This window comes from Microchirus variegatus (assembly GCF_963457635.1).
Source record: "Microchirus variegatus genome assembly, chromosome: 3".
Classification (NCBI taxonomy): Eukaryota; Metazoa; Chordata; class Actinopteri; order Pleuronectiformes; family Soleidae; genus Microchirus; species Microchirus variegatus.
Window position 1 is genome coordinate 17,559,043 of NC_139804.1, and position 18,821 is coordinate 17,577,863.

At 39.2% G+C, this 18,821-nt stretch overlaps 2 protein-coding genes across 3 annotated transcripts in view; both read right to left on the minus strand.

Annotated features, from left to right (window-relative positions):
* The window catches only part of lrrc75a (leucine rich repeat containing 75A), a gene marked incomplete at both ends in the record, with an annotated part of 51,539 nt that extends 46,390 nt beyond the window's left edge, over nt 1–5,149 (minus strand). Inside the window, one exon of the mRNA XM_083886006.1 lies at nt 4,898–5,149. Within this exon, the coding sequence (XP_083742132.1) occupies nt 4,898–5,149 (252 nt within the window). The remainder of the gene's footprint in view (nt 1–4,897) is intronic.
* Nucleotides 5,150–7,726: 2,577 nt separating this feature from the next.
* On the minus strand, nt 7,727–18,784 carry poldip2 (polymerase (DNA-directed), delta interacting protein 2). 2 transcript variants are annotated; one of them, XM_083886704.1, is made up of 11 exons: nt 18,570–18,784; nt 14,939–15,014; nt 14,580–14,677; nt 14,358–14,457; nt 13,932–14,007; nt 13,594–13,701; nt 12,595–12,731; nt 12,083–12,109; nt 10,712–10,837; nt 9,650–9,729; nt 7,727–9,496 (listed from the first exon to the last, which is right to left on the minus strand). In XM_083886704.1, the coding sequence occupies exons 1-11, from the start codon at nt 18,752–18,754 to the stop codon at nt 9,382–9,384; spliced, it is 1,128 nt and encodes a 375-aa protein (XP_083742830.1). In that variant the 5' UTR covers nt 18,755–18,784; the 3' UTR covers nt 7,727–9,381. The 2 variants fall into 2 exon arrangements, with proteins under 2 accessions (XP_083742830.1, XP_083742829.1); XM_083886703.1 differs by having other exon boundaries at nt 14,939–15,020.
* Nucleotides 18,785–18,821: the final 37 nt, after the last annotated feature.

The following is an 18,821-nucleotide window of genomic DNA, read 5'->3' on the forward strand; positions in this document are numbered from 1 at the left end:
ATCCTCCTCCACCGTGTGTCGACTTCTTTCCCTTAAACTCTGACCAGTAAACCTGCTGCTGCTGCTGCTGCTGCTGCTGCTCCTCTACTCTAGTCTCACCACCTCAGCCTCTAACTCTCTCTCTGTCTCTTTCTTTCTTTTTAAGGAAGCTGCATCAATTTGTGCACCTGCTCACAATCATATTTGGCTCCAGCTGGGTGAGAATTACAGCTTTTATTGACTTTTATTTAACACAGTGATTCCCAAAGACTGGGTCGGGACAGATGGGTTGTGGGAGATTTGTTATAGGACCTCAAACGAATGAGCAGAATGTTAAGAGCCTTTTAGTTTGGGTTTGTGTGTTAAAAAAAAAAAAAAAAAAACATTCATAAAATATAGTTATAATTAATTTACTTGCGAGCCAACCGTATTCAGTGAGCCAGCAATCAGCTCTGGTGACCTCGGCGCTTGGTTTATACTTTACGTTCCCTGGCGATTAGTCCGATTCCGATGCCGATAGTCTTCGTGGTCTATTTTGGTTCGTTTAGAGCTCCGCATATGTGAAAGCAAATCGTGCCCATGTCTGTTTGCTACATTGTAACGTTTTTCTCACTGGTGCGGACCAAAGCAATCGAACTGAAGGTGTGAAAGCGCCCTTAGACTGAGGAGGACCACAAAAACATGAGTGAGTCATCTTTTTCCACACTTTGCCTAATCATACGGCCTCCAGAGTCCCAAATATAAGGATTTAAATGGTTAAAAAGTTGATTTTGCATAATATGTCCCCTTTAACGTTACTCACTGTGTTCTGCATGGAATCTCACGTCAATGGGAAGTCAGAGAGAGACAGTGGACAGTCCACAAAACCACTAGTAGTTATGACTCTCATCAAGCAATGCAGGGCATGAAACAGTAGGTGGCGTTGTAACAAACAAGGAAGACATTTACCTAATCTTAACTTGCAACTTTCAAGGATTTCAAAGACCCGTGGGAACACTGGTAAAAACATTACTTGTGTGCTGCGTCCTTCATGTAGAAACAGGCTCTGTGAAGCAATATTGAACCTGAATGAAGGAGCTTTTGTATGTATACAGCAGCAGCACAGGTGTGACAAGACAAGAAGAGAGTGTATCTCGTCAAACTCCTGAACAACCACGCAGTAGAAATTATGACACTTTCGTGAGTGCGTATGTGTGGGTTCAGTCAAACTTGACTCCATTTATCTGAACCTAAACACATGACTTGATGTGTGCAGCGCTGGAATTCAGATGCTGAGAAACACAGAGAAAGTCATGTGGAGCTGATGGACTTAATCAGCATTGAACGTTATGATCTACAGGTTTAAATTTAATTAATTTAATACCATAATATCCACTTTGAGCCACAGATTGATTTTACATTCATGAAACCAAGGGCTATTTTTAGATTGTTATCGTTATCACACAACCGTACTTCACAGTGGAATGAGTTAGGATAACAACAGCAACAGTTTCCTCTGCAGATGATACAACCAGCACCATCCACCAATAGAGAACTGTTGAACAAAGACACAGTGGTTGGTCCTTTCAAATTTGACAGTCTGCCAATATCCATCAATCAATCAATCAATCACACTTTATTTATACAGCACTTTTCACACAAAGTAATGTAAAGTGCTTCAAAAGCTAAAAAAAATACAAAAAAAACAAAGCCACACCAGTCACTCATCATCCACCTACTGAGGAAAAACTGTCAAAGATATATCAATAATCAGCAATCATGAAACACTGGAGACTAAAAATGTTATGCTGCTTTTCCACTACACTCCGGCACGACTTGACTCGCCTCAGCACGGCTTTTTTTTGCTTTTCCATTAGGGATAGAACATGGTACTTTTTTAAGTACCTGCTCTGGCAAAGGTTCCAAGCGAGCTGAGCTGACACTATGCGTGACGTCGTCAGACTGCTGACCACTGATTGGTCAGAGTGTCGTCACTGGAAGAGACGTCCGACACAAGAATCAAGCCAAACTGTGAAAGGACTTACAGATCCTGAAAACTTTTGTTAATCTCCAAAATTTAGCATGGAAATGTCTTAAATCTCAATATTTAGCAGAGCAGTCTGGTGTGTTTAGCATCAACACTGCTGAAAGCCTGCGTTCGCAAGCAGCGAGCCGCATCACAAGCCCTACCATTGTGTTTCAGTCCAGTGACCGTGTCAGATGTCAGTCTGTGCTTCGGTCATGCAGGAAGTGCAGAACGTATCATTTTAATTAACTGATTCTAATGATACAGTTACACTGAAAACAACTGCTTTACAAGTCACAGGTCACTCGTTTGTGCGCGTCGCATATAAAACGAAGTCACGGCAGTTTCATGCAGCTGTGCAGGGATGAAGTAGATATGGTAATGATGTAATGTAATTAAAAAAAATACAATTCATTTTTCAATTTTGCAGAGTAAATACATAAGTAAAACAAAACACAAAAGCAAGATGGAAAATGTTAAAGGGATACTTCACCGATTTGAATGTGGCTTTGTATTGCTAGAATAGCAGTAGTATTTTTTAGAAAATGTGCTTCCCTCCCTCAGTTTTTCACTGACTTGAAAATATATTTGCCCTACTGTGATGCAAAACGCATCATTTGACTCACAGTAGGGCACATTTGGATAAGGGAAAACTGAGGGAGGGAAGCACATTTTCTAAAAAATACTACTGCTATTCTAGCAATACAAAGCCACATTCAAATCAGTGAAGTATCCCTTTAAGTCTTCTGTTGCACTGAACTAAAATATTTGCAAGTGCCACAGTGGCAGTCAGGGAACAAGGGAGATTCCTCTAAAATGTCCTACAATAATTGGTCAAAAGCTGTATGTACCGTTGTGAACTTTTACCAATGAAATGTAAATACGAGAACTTGATCAACTACATGACTACTTCTTTCAGAATCAGCTGTTTATCACAGATCATCCGACGTGGTTCTCTTCTCATACAAAAACAGTGAGTTAAAACCAGTGGAAGCTCAGCTTCAATTAATCTCTGTGAGACAGCACATAACAGTGTTTTTACTGTGGCGACTGAGACGCTGATTGGATGAATGCGGCAATATCGTCACTTCCAGGGAAACTCAGCTGGGGGAATTTGTGTATAAATAACTGGGCCTGAAATGAACTTCCCCTTTTTCACAGACCAGCCACCACCAGAATCTGAGCTCCTGTTTTCAACCCCCTAGATTTGCAATTTGGCCTTTGCAAACCTAAACTCACAAACATCACCTGCAACCACGCGCTTATTGGACAAAATCAGCTGTCAATCCCACTGGTGTCCACTCATATATGTGTTGTACTTTATCATCTATTTTCATCTAAACATGAACATAACTTAGAAAATTCACGTTCTGTTGACAGGCAACCTTAAACTACTAATGAATTAATTGTCAGCTGTTTTTATCCGTTTGAGTGTTTTTTTCCAATAATTAAAACATGCTTCTTAAATGGGAATATTTTCAGGTTCCTTTGCTCCATATACAGTAACAACGAAATCATTAACAATCATGTTGGTTTGTGGACAAAACAAGACATTGGAGAACATCATCATTTCCAGGTTTGGTAAACACTGATCAACGTTTTTCAAACATTTCACAGATTTTACAAACCAAACAAGAACTCGATTAATCGAGAAAATAATCAACAGATTAATTGATAATAAAAATAAAAATTAGCTGCAGCCTTAATTGAAACCAGTAACTCCAAAGTTTGTCCCATAGACTTCCATTAAAACAGTTATTTTTGTAACCAGTGAAGTCGCCCCCTGGAGGCTATTCAGTATACTCTTACTTCCTGATTGACTTCACCAAGGTAACTAACTGGAGCACACTATTTTTTTAAATACTTTCTACGGGGTGGGTCTCTGAAAACAGACATTCTGGGCATTTTGGAGGATTTTCACTGTTGTTATCTGCCAATGTCTAAACATTAGTGTGCTACCTCATCACATGGGTTTACATGAGTGGAGTTCTGCAACGACATTGGACTCTTTGCTTTGTCTTACAGTGTGATTTGAAAGAATTGTTCAACTTCCACACCGACACTGCTCATTTTTCATGGTGCACCACTGTTGTTTGCCTAACACAACAGGTAGTGACATTTTGTCTATCTCTTTTCTGATTGGCTGACAACGCTTTACAGTAAACAGTTGCATGGCCTCCTGTTCACTTGTACTTTCATCTGTATTTTTCTTTTTTTTCTTTTATGTTTTCAAGTGGACGAAGATTTCTACGTGGACCATGGACTATATTTAAAAATGGACAATGGTTGACAAGTGAAGCCTACAGGAATTATAATGATAATGCATGTAGCAGTTAGCCACCAGGAGGAGTAGCTCGTTGCAAAATGAACTCAATTTAAATGAGAAAATGAGAAACATTTTCCTAAAGGAGTAATTGGCCTCAAGTGCCAGTTTCAGCTCTTCTCCAATTTTGTAAATTATGTTCCCATTTAGATGAAAATAAGACAATAAAGCATGATGAGTGGAAACCAGTGTGAATCATCCATTAGAAGCCTGGTTGTCAGTGATGTCTGTGTCAAATCATGAATGTGGTGTAAATGGACTGTGTCCACATTTCCATCCTTTCTATGGTGTGGACAGGATTTTTCTTTTAAAACCGAAAGAGGAAAAACTAAAATAGACAGTACATGGTATTATTGCTCAACTACTCCTCGCGTGTTTTCTCTCCTGCAGATTTTGGGATTTGTGTGTATCACTTTTCTTTTGCAGCACATTTCTCACGTTGCATTTGTTTTTGTTTTCGTTTGTACTTTTCAACCTGCAGCCTTTCTCCTTCCACATGTGCTTTGGGTTGTTGCAGTGTGTTTGCCTCTGTTGACCACTGTACTCAACACACACACACACACAGACATATATACAAACAGGGTGTTTACCTGTCGGAGTGTCTTCAGCATCTCTGTAGCTTCGTCCTGTTTGCCCTGCTTGGCCATCAGCATCATCTCCTGGATCATGCCGATGCGTCTCTGGTACGGTGGTGGCGTCCCGCCTCGGCTCAACCTGTCCCCAGACTTCAGCATGAGGGACGCCAGGATGTCCCCACGCTCCTTGGTGGGCGTGCGCCTCCAGCTGTGCTGGGGACTGGCTCCTCCTCCAGACTCCTGGCCTTTGGTCTGCTTAGCACCCATGATGGTGCTGTGTTCAAATCAGCAGTAAAGTGAGACTGGTCCCACCTAACAGTCGTGCAGAGGTGGGTTTGGTGCAAGTTTGACACACTTTGCACATTAAGATGTCAGGGGTGATCACATCTGTGTAGGGTCTGCGGTTTGGAAGCATTCTGGGGAATCACAACCACATCAAAGAAGACAACAAAATGATCCCCATATAAAAAAATAAAGTTGTTTTTCTGCCTTTGTTGAACTTGTTAATCTCTGAAGGTGAAGCTCAGGTCGGGAACAGGTCGCAGAATGAGGCTGTTGCCTGCAGCATGGCCGCAGAGCAGGGACACAGCAAAGTCAGGATGATGCAGGATGCAGGGAGAAGAGAGAGAAGAGGAGGAGGGAAAGGGGGAGAGAGAGAGAGAGACGGTGGCCCGCACGAGCAGCAGCCTACTATCCCGAACACAACTTCACCAAAATATTTACCTTCGACAGCAGCGTTGTGTTTTCCCTCTGCTCAAAACTAATGCCTCTGTCCTGGACCAGAGCAGCAGGAGCAGCAGGGGGAGGAGGAGGAGGAGGAGGAGGAGGAGGATGGAGGGACGTGGTGCATGAAGCAGGGCATGGCAATGTTTACGTCCCTGTAGCTAACTGTCTGCTCCTCTCTCCGCTCTCCTCGCTCTGCTCTGTCCTTCCTCAGCTGCTAGAAGTCATTTATAACCTGCTACAAACAAGCCTTCGTGTATCCCGGCGGCGCTGCCTCTGTCCTCGGGACTGTGTGGAGGCTGCGGAGCCTCTGACAGCAGCAGACGGACACACGGACATGTGGTTTCCCTTCTCTCTATCGCTCTCTCTTCTTCTTCTTCTTCTTCCGATGTTGCTGGGACTGAAGTATGTATCGCGCCCTCTGTTCAGGGTCGCGCGCAGCGAGTGCACGTGAGCCCCCTCCTGGCGGGTGAAGAGGGAGGGGCACGTTTCCACAGTTTCTTAAACGTGACGTCCGGAACCAATCTCCATTTGAATGCGCGCGAATTTCATGTTGTGCTGCTCACTGGCAGAGCTAAATATAACTTATTAAAGATGACTCATCCATTTCAAAACACTACATACTCTTTTTGTACATTCGGAAATCACGCTTTTTATAAAATTATTTTCGAATGTTTGTGAAAAACAACTATTCTTGCAAAATCCTCTCCCTCTATTTATTTATTCACTCTTACTTCCACTTTTTCCTCTTGGTTTCATCTCTACTTTGCCTTTCCCACATTTGGAGATTTTTGTGGCTTGTGTGCTTTCGTATTCCTCTTGCTGTTATCCCAATTTCTTTTTAAAGGTGCTATACATATATATGTGTGTTATAATTGAAAAAAGTAAGTAGTAGTTTTGTGGATAAAACTCAGAAAAAATAATAATTCTAGAGCCCCTGTCCATACTGCCTACATCACACATACACACAATTAGCAATGTACTTGCATGTAAATTGAAAAATAGCGGTTCAATATTATATATCTTAAAATATGTTCCGGTCTGATTTAGTGTTGTCACTAGTCATATTTTGAGATGCATCTACAAATTCAAATTTTTTCGAAATCTATTTTAGTTCCATATTGGAAAAAGCCCACAAATTCCAAATGAAATAATTTTATATAAGATATAAACAAGCCCCCTTCGAATTATAATGTGATCATATTACAGACACACACACACATATTTGTGAAGCTTTTCTTAGGACAAAGCACTGACTTCCATTCATTTGGACACCAAAGATACAAATCTCATACTTAACCAGTTCCTCAGAAATTGGGTTCTGCCTCATTGGGACCAGGTTTTGGTCTCCATAAGGAGACCAAAACGGGTCTACGGGTCCTGACAAGGGCAGTGTTTATGCCAGGAAAGGTCCTGATAAGGGCACAAATACAAGTAAACACAGACACAAGTGACGTATAAAACGTGTGAGTGATCATGTAAAAGATTGCACTGACACCTGGTGACGGCTATTAGAAGCTCATGCCGCCACACCAATGGATACAATGGATTTAACACACTGATTTTTTTTATTACAATTAAATCAAATGTGTTGTTTTTTGTGTGTAACAAGAAATGTTTTACTCTGATGCCAGAATAATCTTTTTTTTCCTTGTAAAATTTGAGTTTTTATTAATTATTATATAAACTGATCAACTGTGACAGTAATACTAGGTCTCCTGATCACAAAAGGAATCGCCAACAATTTTGACAATTGTTTCTATGTGGTTTCTATGACTGTAAACATAACACATTTGGTTTATTTGCAAATGTCACCATTTTCAAGTTCCATGCATTTCATGGATAAACAACTTGGACAACTCATTTCAGATTGATCAATAGGAAATAATCATTAGTTGCAGCCATAATTAAAACAACATTTTAATGTAATGTGTTCACCCCTTTGACAATCATGATAGCCAAACTGAATCTGATGTTACAGTAGAATAGCAGACCTTCACAAACTTTGATTATACTAAATAATGTGTCGTACAGCAGAATATGAGCCATTATAGCCAAGGAGGTACAAGTAAAAACTTTGACAAATGCCCATGTATTTTTCAAAAGGAAGTTTTATTGGTTTAGCCTTTAATTACATCTCTATTTACAGTTGTTTTTCAACCATCTCATTTATTTTCTCTGTAGCAGTGAGAATATTAAGGCTCATACCTTTGGAGAAAATAAGTCAGCCTCAAGCTTATGTGAACAGAGCGAAAACATTTCACCTTGCTGTTTTACAAACAACAGACAGCAAGGATGGAAGATGTAAAGGTAGCAACGGCACTGGCTGCCAACTGCTTTACTTAATTATGCAGCATTTACTTTTCAAAACCAACGGAGACCCAACTCTCACCTCTTTACCTGAAAAAGAGGAACACACCACATGGCCTTGAAGTATTCAGCCTTCCTTCATTTTGTAAATTAACTGTCATCTTTCAAATTACTGACTGACTGGATGAATTTAGAAGCTCAGATGAAGAAAACAGGACTTAAATATAAGAGGAACCAAATTAGTTTTCAAAACAATAATCTAAAATAAAGAGATTGATTCATCAGTCTCTTAGTAACATATCGCTTTAAAATACTCACCAATTGTCATATTAACTGATCAACATTTTAGAATCAATCGAGTAAGAGAATAATCATGCCCATCCCTAATGCAGATGCAGCATAAAGCCTGGCAGCACAGAGATGCTCGGCTTCAAAACACACGACAAGTGTTTGAAATGGACATATTTAACTTAGTGCATTGGACTGAGTTTAAACTCACAAATCTCTCACACAGAGTTCAGGCTGTAACTACTGCCAAAGGTGTCACTGATAAATACTGACACTTCAAATATGTAATAAGTTATATTTCTTTTTTCTCTGAGGAGCTCTGAATTCAGTGACATTCACGTTTCTGTTGGTTCATAATTGTCAACCAGTTTCTAATTCCATCTGGTGCGCTTCAGTGCTGTTAGACAGACACTGTGACTCATCCAAAGTTGTCCCCACAGAGGCGGATAGGTGCAACAGGACAGTATTATGCTTGAAAATCCGGAGGAAAAAAGACATTGAAAGGATTAAGTGTAACATGTGTTAAGTTATTGTATTTGTGTGGTTCAAATGTTTCCCACAGAAGAGGATACATCAACAAAACAACTATAATAAAAGAGGGTTCCACCTATAGCAGTGGGTTGATTGTTGGTTACTCCTTGAACACCTTCACAGTTTGCTCACACACAGCGGGCATTTGTTATGCTGAGGTTTCTCTGCATAATAAAAATGATGCAAATAAAGCAGAATGTGTTGGCAAGTTCACGGACAGTCTAAAAAAAAAAAAATTAAAGGGCTTGTTTTTTTGACACAGTAGGATTTCTCCTTATAAATTATGATATGGCCAACTGCCAATGTCATCACTGTAATTATCAGATAAAATATCTCTGGATGAAGATTCCAACATTAACTTTGCCTCTATACCTCCAATACACTGTGTCTTCAAAACAATGCACAGTGAATGCATTTCAATACATCATCTGTGATTTTATCAATGACAAACTGCTGTTGGGTGCTCAGACGGTTAAAAAAAAATGGGCAAAGTGGGCCTGCACTGGATGAGCTAGAAAATGCTATGTGTTCCCTTTGCACACCCTGACTAACGCTAGCCTTGCACTGAAGGCTGAGGCAATGTTGTAGAGGGAGAGCAAGCGAAGACCACCCAGGTGTGTTCATTGGTGGGAGGCGATTACTCGCAGTTAGAACGTGTAGCCAGCAGGGGGTGCTTTGTCGTCCTTGTTGCTCTCCAAGGAGAAAGGAGGAATGCGAACGTCAAAGTGGGAACCATCAGTCCTCTCAATACGAAACGTGCCCCTGATCATAACACAACAGAGGATGCACTCAGCAAATGGGACACGACAGGAGCAGCAGTTAAAGTAAATCAAGACACATTTTACAATAAATAAAATAAACAACAGTAGAACATGCAGCATATGGGGGAGCTGATGTTTACATGAGCAAACTCACCACATATGACCACTGGGGGCTTGTAAAGACACGTGGCTGCTGTACTGAAAGGCTGGCTGCTCTTTGGATAAAACTGGCTCCTGTTATGACATACAAACAAAAAACACATGTGTTTAAATTCATATCACAACAATATCACAACTAATCACCGACTGATATCAGTCAGATACAGTCGTTTCACATCTTTTAAATTACTGATCTGTAAACGCCAGCAACGATAAGTATTCTGCTACCATTACGGAAAAAAATAAACATCCCACAACATGACATTTGAATTGGAGATGTTTAGATTATTACAGTCTGTGCTGAGGGTGTTTGGATTGTATTGGTTGTTGATATCTTCGTTGTGCAAGACACTGACCATGTGATCAACTGGTGGAATCTGTACGTTTGAAGACGACATTGTTTCAGCAGGCATAACATCAATAAAAGGTCAAAGTTTATTTTATTTGGACTGTGGGTATGCTGGCTTTGCGCATGTGGATTATTTGTTGATTGATGTTGCTTGTTGTGCAATAATACAATATACCAGGGTATCTAAAAAAAAAAAAAAAAGTCAGCTTCACGCTGTTCATAAAATTAAATAGACCCAAGTTAATACCTAAATCTGTGTTTAGTATCTTCTTTGTCTTGACTATTTGAAATTTAATTAAATGTAGGTATGTGATATCATTATGTGACCATTTCTCGTCAGAATAGAGAGGAAAAAGTAAAAAAAAATGGCAGTACGCCATAGATCAAGCAAGTTTGTGCCAAAGGCGAACAACAGCTGGTGTGTTGTTGTGTCAGGCAAGGACAAGTGAACAAGGTCAATTAAAGCAGTCATTCTTGCCAAGTGGTTTAGCAACTACGCACCATCCTCAACACTTGTACTATGGAGAATTTGAGACATGAGACAGTAAAGACATGGTGGGTTGCAAAAATATAAAAGAAAGGTAATTAAATACTGCATGTTGCATCGTGCGTGTGTGCGTGTGTGTGCGTGTGTGTGCGTGTGTGTGCGTGTGTGTGCGTGTGTGTGCGTGTGTGTGCGTGTGTGTGCGTGTGTGTGCGTGCACTGACCCTGCCCACAACTCCTCGCCCTCGAACCGTCTCCAGGGTCCCTGACAGGCTGAAGATCCTCCAGTGCCTCTCTCTCAGCTGAACCACCTCGCTGCCCATGTTCTCCAGACGGATACAGTATCTCCACTGATGGCAGAAAACACACACAAACACGTTTATACTCTATGGTCTGCGAGCACAGGAAAGGATTATAATCTCATATGTACATTATACAGTGTTTATATTTAAACTAGCCTACGCTGTTGGGGGCCGACAGCAAGGGGTATATCCGCGAACTTGTCCAATCCTTAACTTTCCAATATACCCAAAGTATACGCACTCGCACCTGCCACTAACTGTTTTAATTAATTATTAATAAATTCAACAAAATAACTGTTAAATATTATGATATAATGCTGACTACACTTTATACATGTTCAAAGTATCCATATAAACTCGATATTGAACACAGAATACCTGAACTCATAAATTTCTCTCTAGTTTTTAATAAAACTAGTTAACCTATTATACCTTGTTAAATATTATGAATATTAAAATGCTAACCACATCTGCCATATCTTCAAAGTGTCCAAATGTCATGAAAAAGCATACACTATGTTTATTCAATTTCATGAAAAAGTATACAATATGTTCAAACTTTCCATTCAATGCATTAATAAAGAAATGGAGGCTTAACTATTTTTTATATGATAATTAATAAATGTATATTATAACGTAATAAATATTATGAATAAGTGCTAAATAAACCCATGATATCCTCAATGTGTCCAAATGAGCTCAATAATAAAGAAAAAATGCATTAACTATTTTTTCTGTGTTCACTAATAAGTTAACCAGTTAACTTATTCTGTAACTATTACCAATCATAGCCAAAGTAATAATGATTGTACTTGTAGACAGTTGTTACATGAATCATTGTACAAAATTTGAAGGCAATATCTCCATCAGTCTGGAAGATAAAGCCGAACATGTGTTTTTAGCATTATAAATTAATTAATTTGCTAATTAATAATAAAGCTACAAAGATAGGGATAATTCTCGGGTGGTATGTGATGCCCATGCAAAATTCGAAGCCAATACCTGCAATACTTTGGGAGATATAGGCAAAATATGTTTTTTATATCATTAATTATTTAATTAATTATTTAATTAATTAATTAATAATAATGGTAGACTGCTCAAAATCAATAGGGATCATCTACAGGGGGTATGTGACCCATAAAAAAAATAAGAAAATTTAATCTCAAACGCCTTTCCAGTTATCGCGTTAACGGCTAAAATCTGCGGACGCGCGAGACCGATTCCATAATATTCGCATTTCTCGCGGATATAATTAGACTTTTGAAAAAAATATATATATATTCCACTCACCCAGTAAACATGGGAATTCTGCGCCTCCTGGGAACAACAAAGTATTTTGATTAGTTACTGAAAAGATATCAGGGAAAACATTATCAAACAGCTGTGAGCTAATGATTTAGCTGGCAGACTCATATACCACCGATGCAGAACTTGGCAGCCTTTTAGGAACATGATCAGAAAAAGCTTAAGTGCACTGGAATAGGGGGTCTTAATGTGTCACATTCACAGACTATTTAATCAACTTTTAAATAATATTAATATCACTTTTAGAGATCAATATCAGGGCTAAAAACGTGGATCAGGATGTCCAATAAGTACTACAGAAACATTTTAATGTTTTCTGTTAAAATTATATAATTTTGCTTGTAAATACCTCCTTTATGGAAAATAACAAATTATATAATATTTTACCCATTTCAATTTCTCCCCAAAATTCTATATTGTTTTTAATAAAATGATAAAAGCTCAAGAGGAATTCAGCTTAAAGTTGATAAAATAGGAGCACATTTTGATTCACATACCCTCATGCCCATGTAGAAGGGGATGACGGTGACTCTGATGTTCTCAGTGGTCTCCCTGTGAACATCTGAGAGCTCCAACCACGGGTGGTTTTTCTCCTGCCAAGCCTTCAGAGTGTCTCTGGCTGCGAATGGAGGAGCTACACACACACAAAAAAACACATGCACACACACACACATATATTTACGAAAGGCTTCTCACTGATGTTTTCTTTTTCTCTATAATGACTTCTTCTTTCATTTCTGGGCCAAAACCCAGGAACAGGAACTGTGTAACACGACCAATCATATCATCTGGGTGTGTTAGGCCAACTTTGAAAAAGTCAATTTAGCAGAGTTCCTGTATGACCTTCATGTTTACACATGTTTTTTAAAGTTTGGTTACAGTTCAACTAACACAATAATTACACTTTTACTTATGTCATGTAAACGTACTGTATGTGTTAATGTATAATTACTGAAGTAAGCAAAATTAGTTTGTATGAAGACTAGGGGTGTCACGATCTCAATTATAATTTGAACAACGAGCGAAATGACATCAAAATCTCGACATTCAAAAGCAAAGGTGGAACCGAGGATTTAACCACGACCACCTTGTGATGCCCTGTAGACGTGAAAGAGAGAAAACACAGTGTTGTGGTTGTAGCCATTGTAGCACGACTACACATTAGCTTCTCCTGAGGAAAAACCTGGATTTCACATCCATAAATGATTTAAATTGGACAATAAGTCCTTAGTGTGGCACATTGCAGACAAATGATAGACATTATCCCAGTTATGCCACCATGTAGACAATCAAAATGGGAATTCAAATAATCAAATGAGTTATGACGTAAACCCAATGATCCTAGACTAAAAAAAAAAAGGCAGACCAATGGCAGACCCATCTGTGCTAGATGAGAAAAAAATTCGACCTTAAAATCAAAAATCAAATCAGATCAAGGATTTTGAGAATGGTGACACTAATGAAGACTGAAATAAAAACTGTGTTGGGGTATTTACATTTGGCAGGGTTGTGCATGAGGAAACGCTCAAACAGCTCATGCTGGATGGGGACCTGCTCCGTGGAGTTATAGGGCAGGATGTCTTCATGGCTCACATAGTCCAGGCCTGAAAGGAAGAAACACAGACACACCGTTATAAAATCTGTACGACAACTGTTTATTCATCCGTTTATGAAAACTAATATTAAATCTCCACCCAGACAAATGTTTCAGCTCTGTATCAGAATTTGTTTCCATACCAACAGCTCAAAACATGCAACAACTGCCCAATCATATACAGTAAGATGGGTCAAACGCAGTCTGTGCATATAGACTGGTGTGTACACCGTTACATACCTGGGATGGCGTACAGGGCTCTGCTGTCGTCATGGTTGGCCAGAAATGTTACTGCTTCTGTCTGAGACCTCTGAGACTAACACAAAAAACAACACACAGCAACAGTCACACAACTGGTGACGGACACAAGAAAACAGCCCACACTTTTACACTGAAATAAGATCTGGGCCAATCCCAATATATCTCTCCATAAATAACATTCTTTAATATCAATATAACCAAGGTAATTTTTCACTGTGTTTATGTAGGGCGAACACTGAGACAATGTAAAGGAGCTATTACATGTTTCCAATAAATGTTTGTTAGTTCTTGTCCCTAAAGAATAATAAAAAAAAAAAATTCAACTCAAACTCAAAAAAAGTTAAGTCATGTTTGTCATGTAAGGAAGAGACTGTGGCTACAGGAAAATGCTACAAAAAAACTTACTATGTGTGGGCAGTCCCTGGTATCAATCAAGACCTGGTAGTAAGTGTGAGTCTTTCCCTTCACCTCCTTGGAACCGTGGGCTCCTGAGGGATCAGGTTTGCTGAAGGAGACAAGCAAAGATGGAAACAATGGGATTTAAATTCGACAATCCAAAACAAATACCAAGCAAATAAGGGCATGTTGGTGCATTCTGGGGCCAGAAGTGTTTTTTGGTTTTTTTACCTGTCAGACATAGGAGGAGTAATATCTCTGTCATAGAGTCGGGCATGCCAGGGAAACAGGACGATGCCTCTGTAGCCAAACACACTGTGGAGAAAGAGCTGAGGACAGCACAACAACAAGGAGACTAAGGATAAGTCCATGTGAGATTATTTATGTAGGAGGTTTAATAAAGCATAAGTTAGATGGGATTACCATCACTTGACGGGATCATACAAATGTGGACAAAGTTACTGATTTATTATCACAATTGAAAAACAGACTGCACTGTGGAAGTATAACCATGAAAACAAATTCAAAAACAAGTATATACTTAATACACATTATAGATATTTAAATGTGAGTGTGTGTGTGTGTCTTACTTGTCCCGTTTCATATTTTCCATGTTGCTTCACAGCCTCAAACATTCCTACTGTTTCCAAAATCTTCCCTTCAGGCCTGTTCCTAGCAAAAACAGGCAACACCATGACACACTGAAGCCTACGAAGGTCTGTCTCTATGAGCACTTGTTCATATAATGGGTTTTTTTTCATGGCTAATAATCGATAAGAGAACTGATCAGGAAGTGAATGTGGGTAGCTGCTTTATCTTTTTTTTTTATTTTTTACCGTTTTAAAAAAAAAAATACTCAATACAACTGAGGTAGTGCGGTTGATGGGCGCAAATGTTACTATGGATGCATCTTACAAGAGTGTGTGTGTGTGTGTGTGTGTGTGTGTGTGTGTGTGTGTGTGTGTGTGTGTGTGTGTGTGTGTGTGTGTGTGTGTGTGTGTGTGTATGTGTGTGTGTGTGTGTGTGTGTGTCAACAACTTCAGCTATGAAAAGGATATCACCACAATAAAATATAGATGTGTATATTATCATAACAACATCATATATGGACAAACATCAGGAGTCGCACAGTTGTGAAGAAAAGAGGCTTCAGGAGTTTCCCTCCTACAGACGATTGACATTCATCTGCATGGGAGGGAAAATCCTATAGCCCCAGTGCCGCCTCTCTCTTCTTTTCAGTCGTAATCTCAATCACAACTTTGACGAGATTGAATAAAATATCTACACTTGTCCTATGCTGCCCTGACATACCATTCGACCTAATCTCTATATCCTCACAACAACACACACACATTTACAGTTCATATCTTACCAATGACAACAACAGCTGGTCACTTCAAATAAATAACATGCATACTTCTGTGCACCTCGCAGAGCTAATCTTCACAACAGAGATGAAGAGTGGGGATTAATGAGGTGGATATATGGACAGAGGGATTTAATATTACACAGTAAGTTGGTTTCAGGTTATTTCATATCAAGGCTGCAAAAATAATCACTGCCTAGTGCCTAACCTGATATTATTAAGAGAAAAATGCTTAAAAACAGAGTCCTGACATTTAAGGGCAAAAGGCCACAAAAAGCAATTGCATCTACTCTGATCCAAAAAGACTGCAGTAAAAGCTATTATTGTGTTTTCCAAGTTACTGAGAAATCAGTTTTAAGCACCTATTTTTGGTAAACAAATGCAACTACAGTCATAGTTAATTAACATTTAATTAGCAGCAGCAAGTAATGGATACATTTTGTCTCTAAAAAAAAAAGATCATAAAATATCAAAGAAAGAACGGTTTGCATTGGCATACTTGTATTCATTTGGCCTTTGTTTTCAGTAGCGATGAGCTGATTCAATCGTCAGTATTGGTAGTGGATCACTTGCTTGCTTCACTAAGCACATAGAGCATAGCTCAGTTAAGGCTAAGTGGTAAATAGATCAGAACAGATGACACTGATCAGCTGTTTTATTTCAAATTCAATTAAAAAAAAAAGACTAATTATAGGCATTGGACATTGGTCAAGATTGTATTGGACAAGAAAATGTGGTACAAAATGTTGTCCTATTCATCACTCAGTAACCATTATACAGTTGACTTTTTTGTGACTTAAAATACACAACATAAATCTATCTTTTCTTACATTGAATCAAATATCATATATCGTAATGGAGTTGGTTCTTTCAATATAGTCAGTTAAAGGCCAAAAGTGCATTCACAGTGAATAATCACAAATACCAAAACTAGCAGCAATAGTAGGAGATTAAAGCATTCGTGGTAAATGCTCATTATAGAGCTTACAGGCATTACATACAGTAAATACCTTTCAATTGTGTTCATTTTATTTTGTTATTGAGCCACTTCATTCCCATGATGTCTGGGAGACAACATTGTGTATAAAACCAAACATTCAAACAAATGCCACTGCTACAGCACACCACCTGGCTGCAGTAGATGTTAAACTGTTTTGTTCCTTCCCAAGTCTGCTAGAATCTGACGAATGTCAATACAGTGTGTAAACAAAATGAATCAGATCTAAATATAGACAAACCATTGAAACTGCAAACCCTGCCTGGACCTTGATTCAGACAACAGCTGCTAGTACACACTAGGCCTGGGAATAGAACAATATATAGGTTATCCCAAAACAAGGTTACAAACAGGGCTGCTACCAACGATTCTTTTCATAATCCAGTAACCTGTCAATAGTCAACTGCCGATAGTGATACAAGGTAGGGCTGAATCACTCGTGCTGTAGGGCCCCTGTAGCCCATACATTCTCTTGTCCCTGTCTCACAGAGGCTACATTCGGCTTACTTCAGCTACACTCTGCATCACTTCTTTCTGTTGTTCTCTGACCTAATTTCTCTGATCACCTTTTTCTGGTTGAGCGTGAAAAAGAAACCCCACTTGTTTTCTTTGTACAACAAATTAATGTTATTCAGTCTTCCAAGTTGCTGCTACTGGTGTGAACCTGTGGAGTGTATGACTGATGTACAATGCAACAACTGCACAACAATACAAGAAATGGCATAAAATCTTGAACAATTAGATTTTACACCATCACTGGCAGTGTGCACAGTCAATATGACTGGTGTGTGTTACTAATGATAGCACTAAGTCTATAAGCTCAACCACATGTCCAGGGTGACAGGCAAACAAAACGCTTGGTCATGGTATGTGAAGGGCAGTCAGAGTTGTTATATTCATGATGAGCTTGTGCTCACTGAAAATGTAACATAATTGTTTCCTGTCCCTATTCCCTTAGATTATACAATGAAGAAAGCTATCATATGGTGTATTATGATTCCAGAGACATTTATAGTGTACAAATGAGTAAATATATATATATATATTTTTTTTTTAATTAACATAAATAACAAGTAGGACGAAAGTGATAAGTCTAGTTTAAAGTGTGGTTATAGAAGATTGCCACTCGTACTGAGAAAATTCATGCCTGTCTGAGTCTTGGAAGTGTGTTTTTCAAGCCTCGACTACAACAAGTAGCCTGCATCAAGATCTGAAGGGCTAAAATAGTGTTATTTAAGATTCTGTCAAAAATGTATGGTTACATGTTGGCTAATTTTTTATTTTTTTTTTACAATGATTGCAGTAATTTTATTCAAGATAACCAAGAAAGAAACGTTAATTTCAACGTTGTACAGGATAATAAATGCAGTTCTCCAACATTAAATCATATATCCTGTGATAAGGCATATTTCTCCAATGTTTTCATCGTGACACCGTTGTGTGCAGCTTAGACTTAAATTGGTGTTGGTAAATACACAGATTTTTGCATTAATTGTCCACGCATATTAAAAGTAATACAGACTAATTATCCACTGTGAGTTTTAACTGTTAACATATGCTGATTCAGCAAGGTAAGACTGGAGGAGACACCAGGCGTTATACAACCCATGCTGGCCGGGTGCCTTGCTAGTTAGCTGTGCAGCAGAGGACAACTGTACTACTCTCAACTCATGCTGCAGGATGTCGGGTCATGTTTAAACATCATTTTCAAAACAGAGGCTCCATTTTGAGGCGTCTGTCCACTCTGTTAAATGGGACCAGTAACTGAGCTGTCATTTTGGAGAGCAAGTAGTTAAGCTAAAGTCTTTAGCATTTTAGCATTGACAGAGGAGGACAGGACACTGGCTGCGTCCCTTACCGTGACGACATGAATCTCATCAGCTGAACCCCGCCGGTCAGGCCGCAGGCCCGGCATTGTAGCCGCTGTCTGTGCGCCTGAAAGCTGCGACTGGTGTCTGCGATACTCAGTATTCTGTGTGAGTGTTTCCTGTTGTATGAAGTGACAGTATTCAGCAAACCTCGGCGGAACGCAGAAGCCGCCATCTTTCCAACTCTGGCACCATGGCACGTTCACATACACGCCTGTTCTTCACGGATGCTGCTTTCAGGG

What these genes read in the sequence shown, in the direction of transcription:
- poldip2 (XM_083886703.1), bottom strand. Translation starts at nt 18,754, where the DNA reads ATGGCGGCTTCTGCGTTCCGCCGAGGTTTGCTGAATACTGTCACTTCA. An exon ending in GAAAATATGAAACGGGACAA is followed by an intron (nt 14,678 to 14,938) that starts GTAAGACACACA and finishes TGCTGTCCTCAG; the next exon opens with CTCTTTCTCCACAGTGTGTT. An exon ending in ACTCCTCCTATGTCTGACAG is followed by an intron (nt 14,458 to 14,579) that starts GTAAAAAAACCA and finishes TGTCTCCTTCAG; the next exon opens with CAAACCTGATCCCTCAGGAG.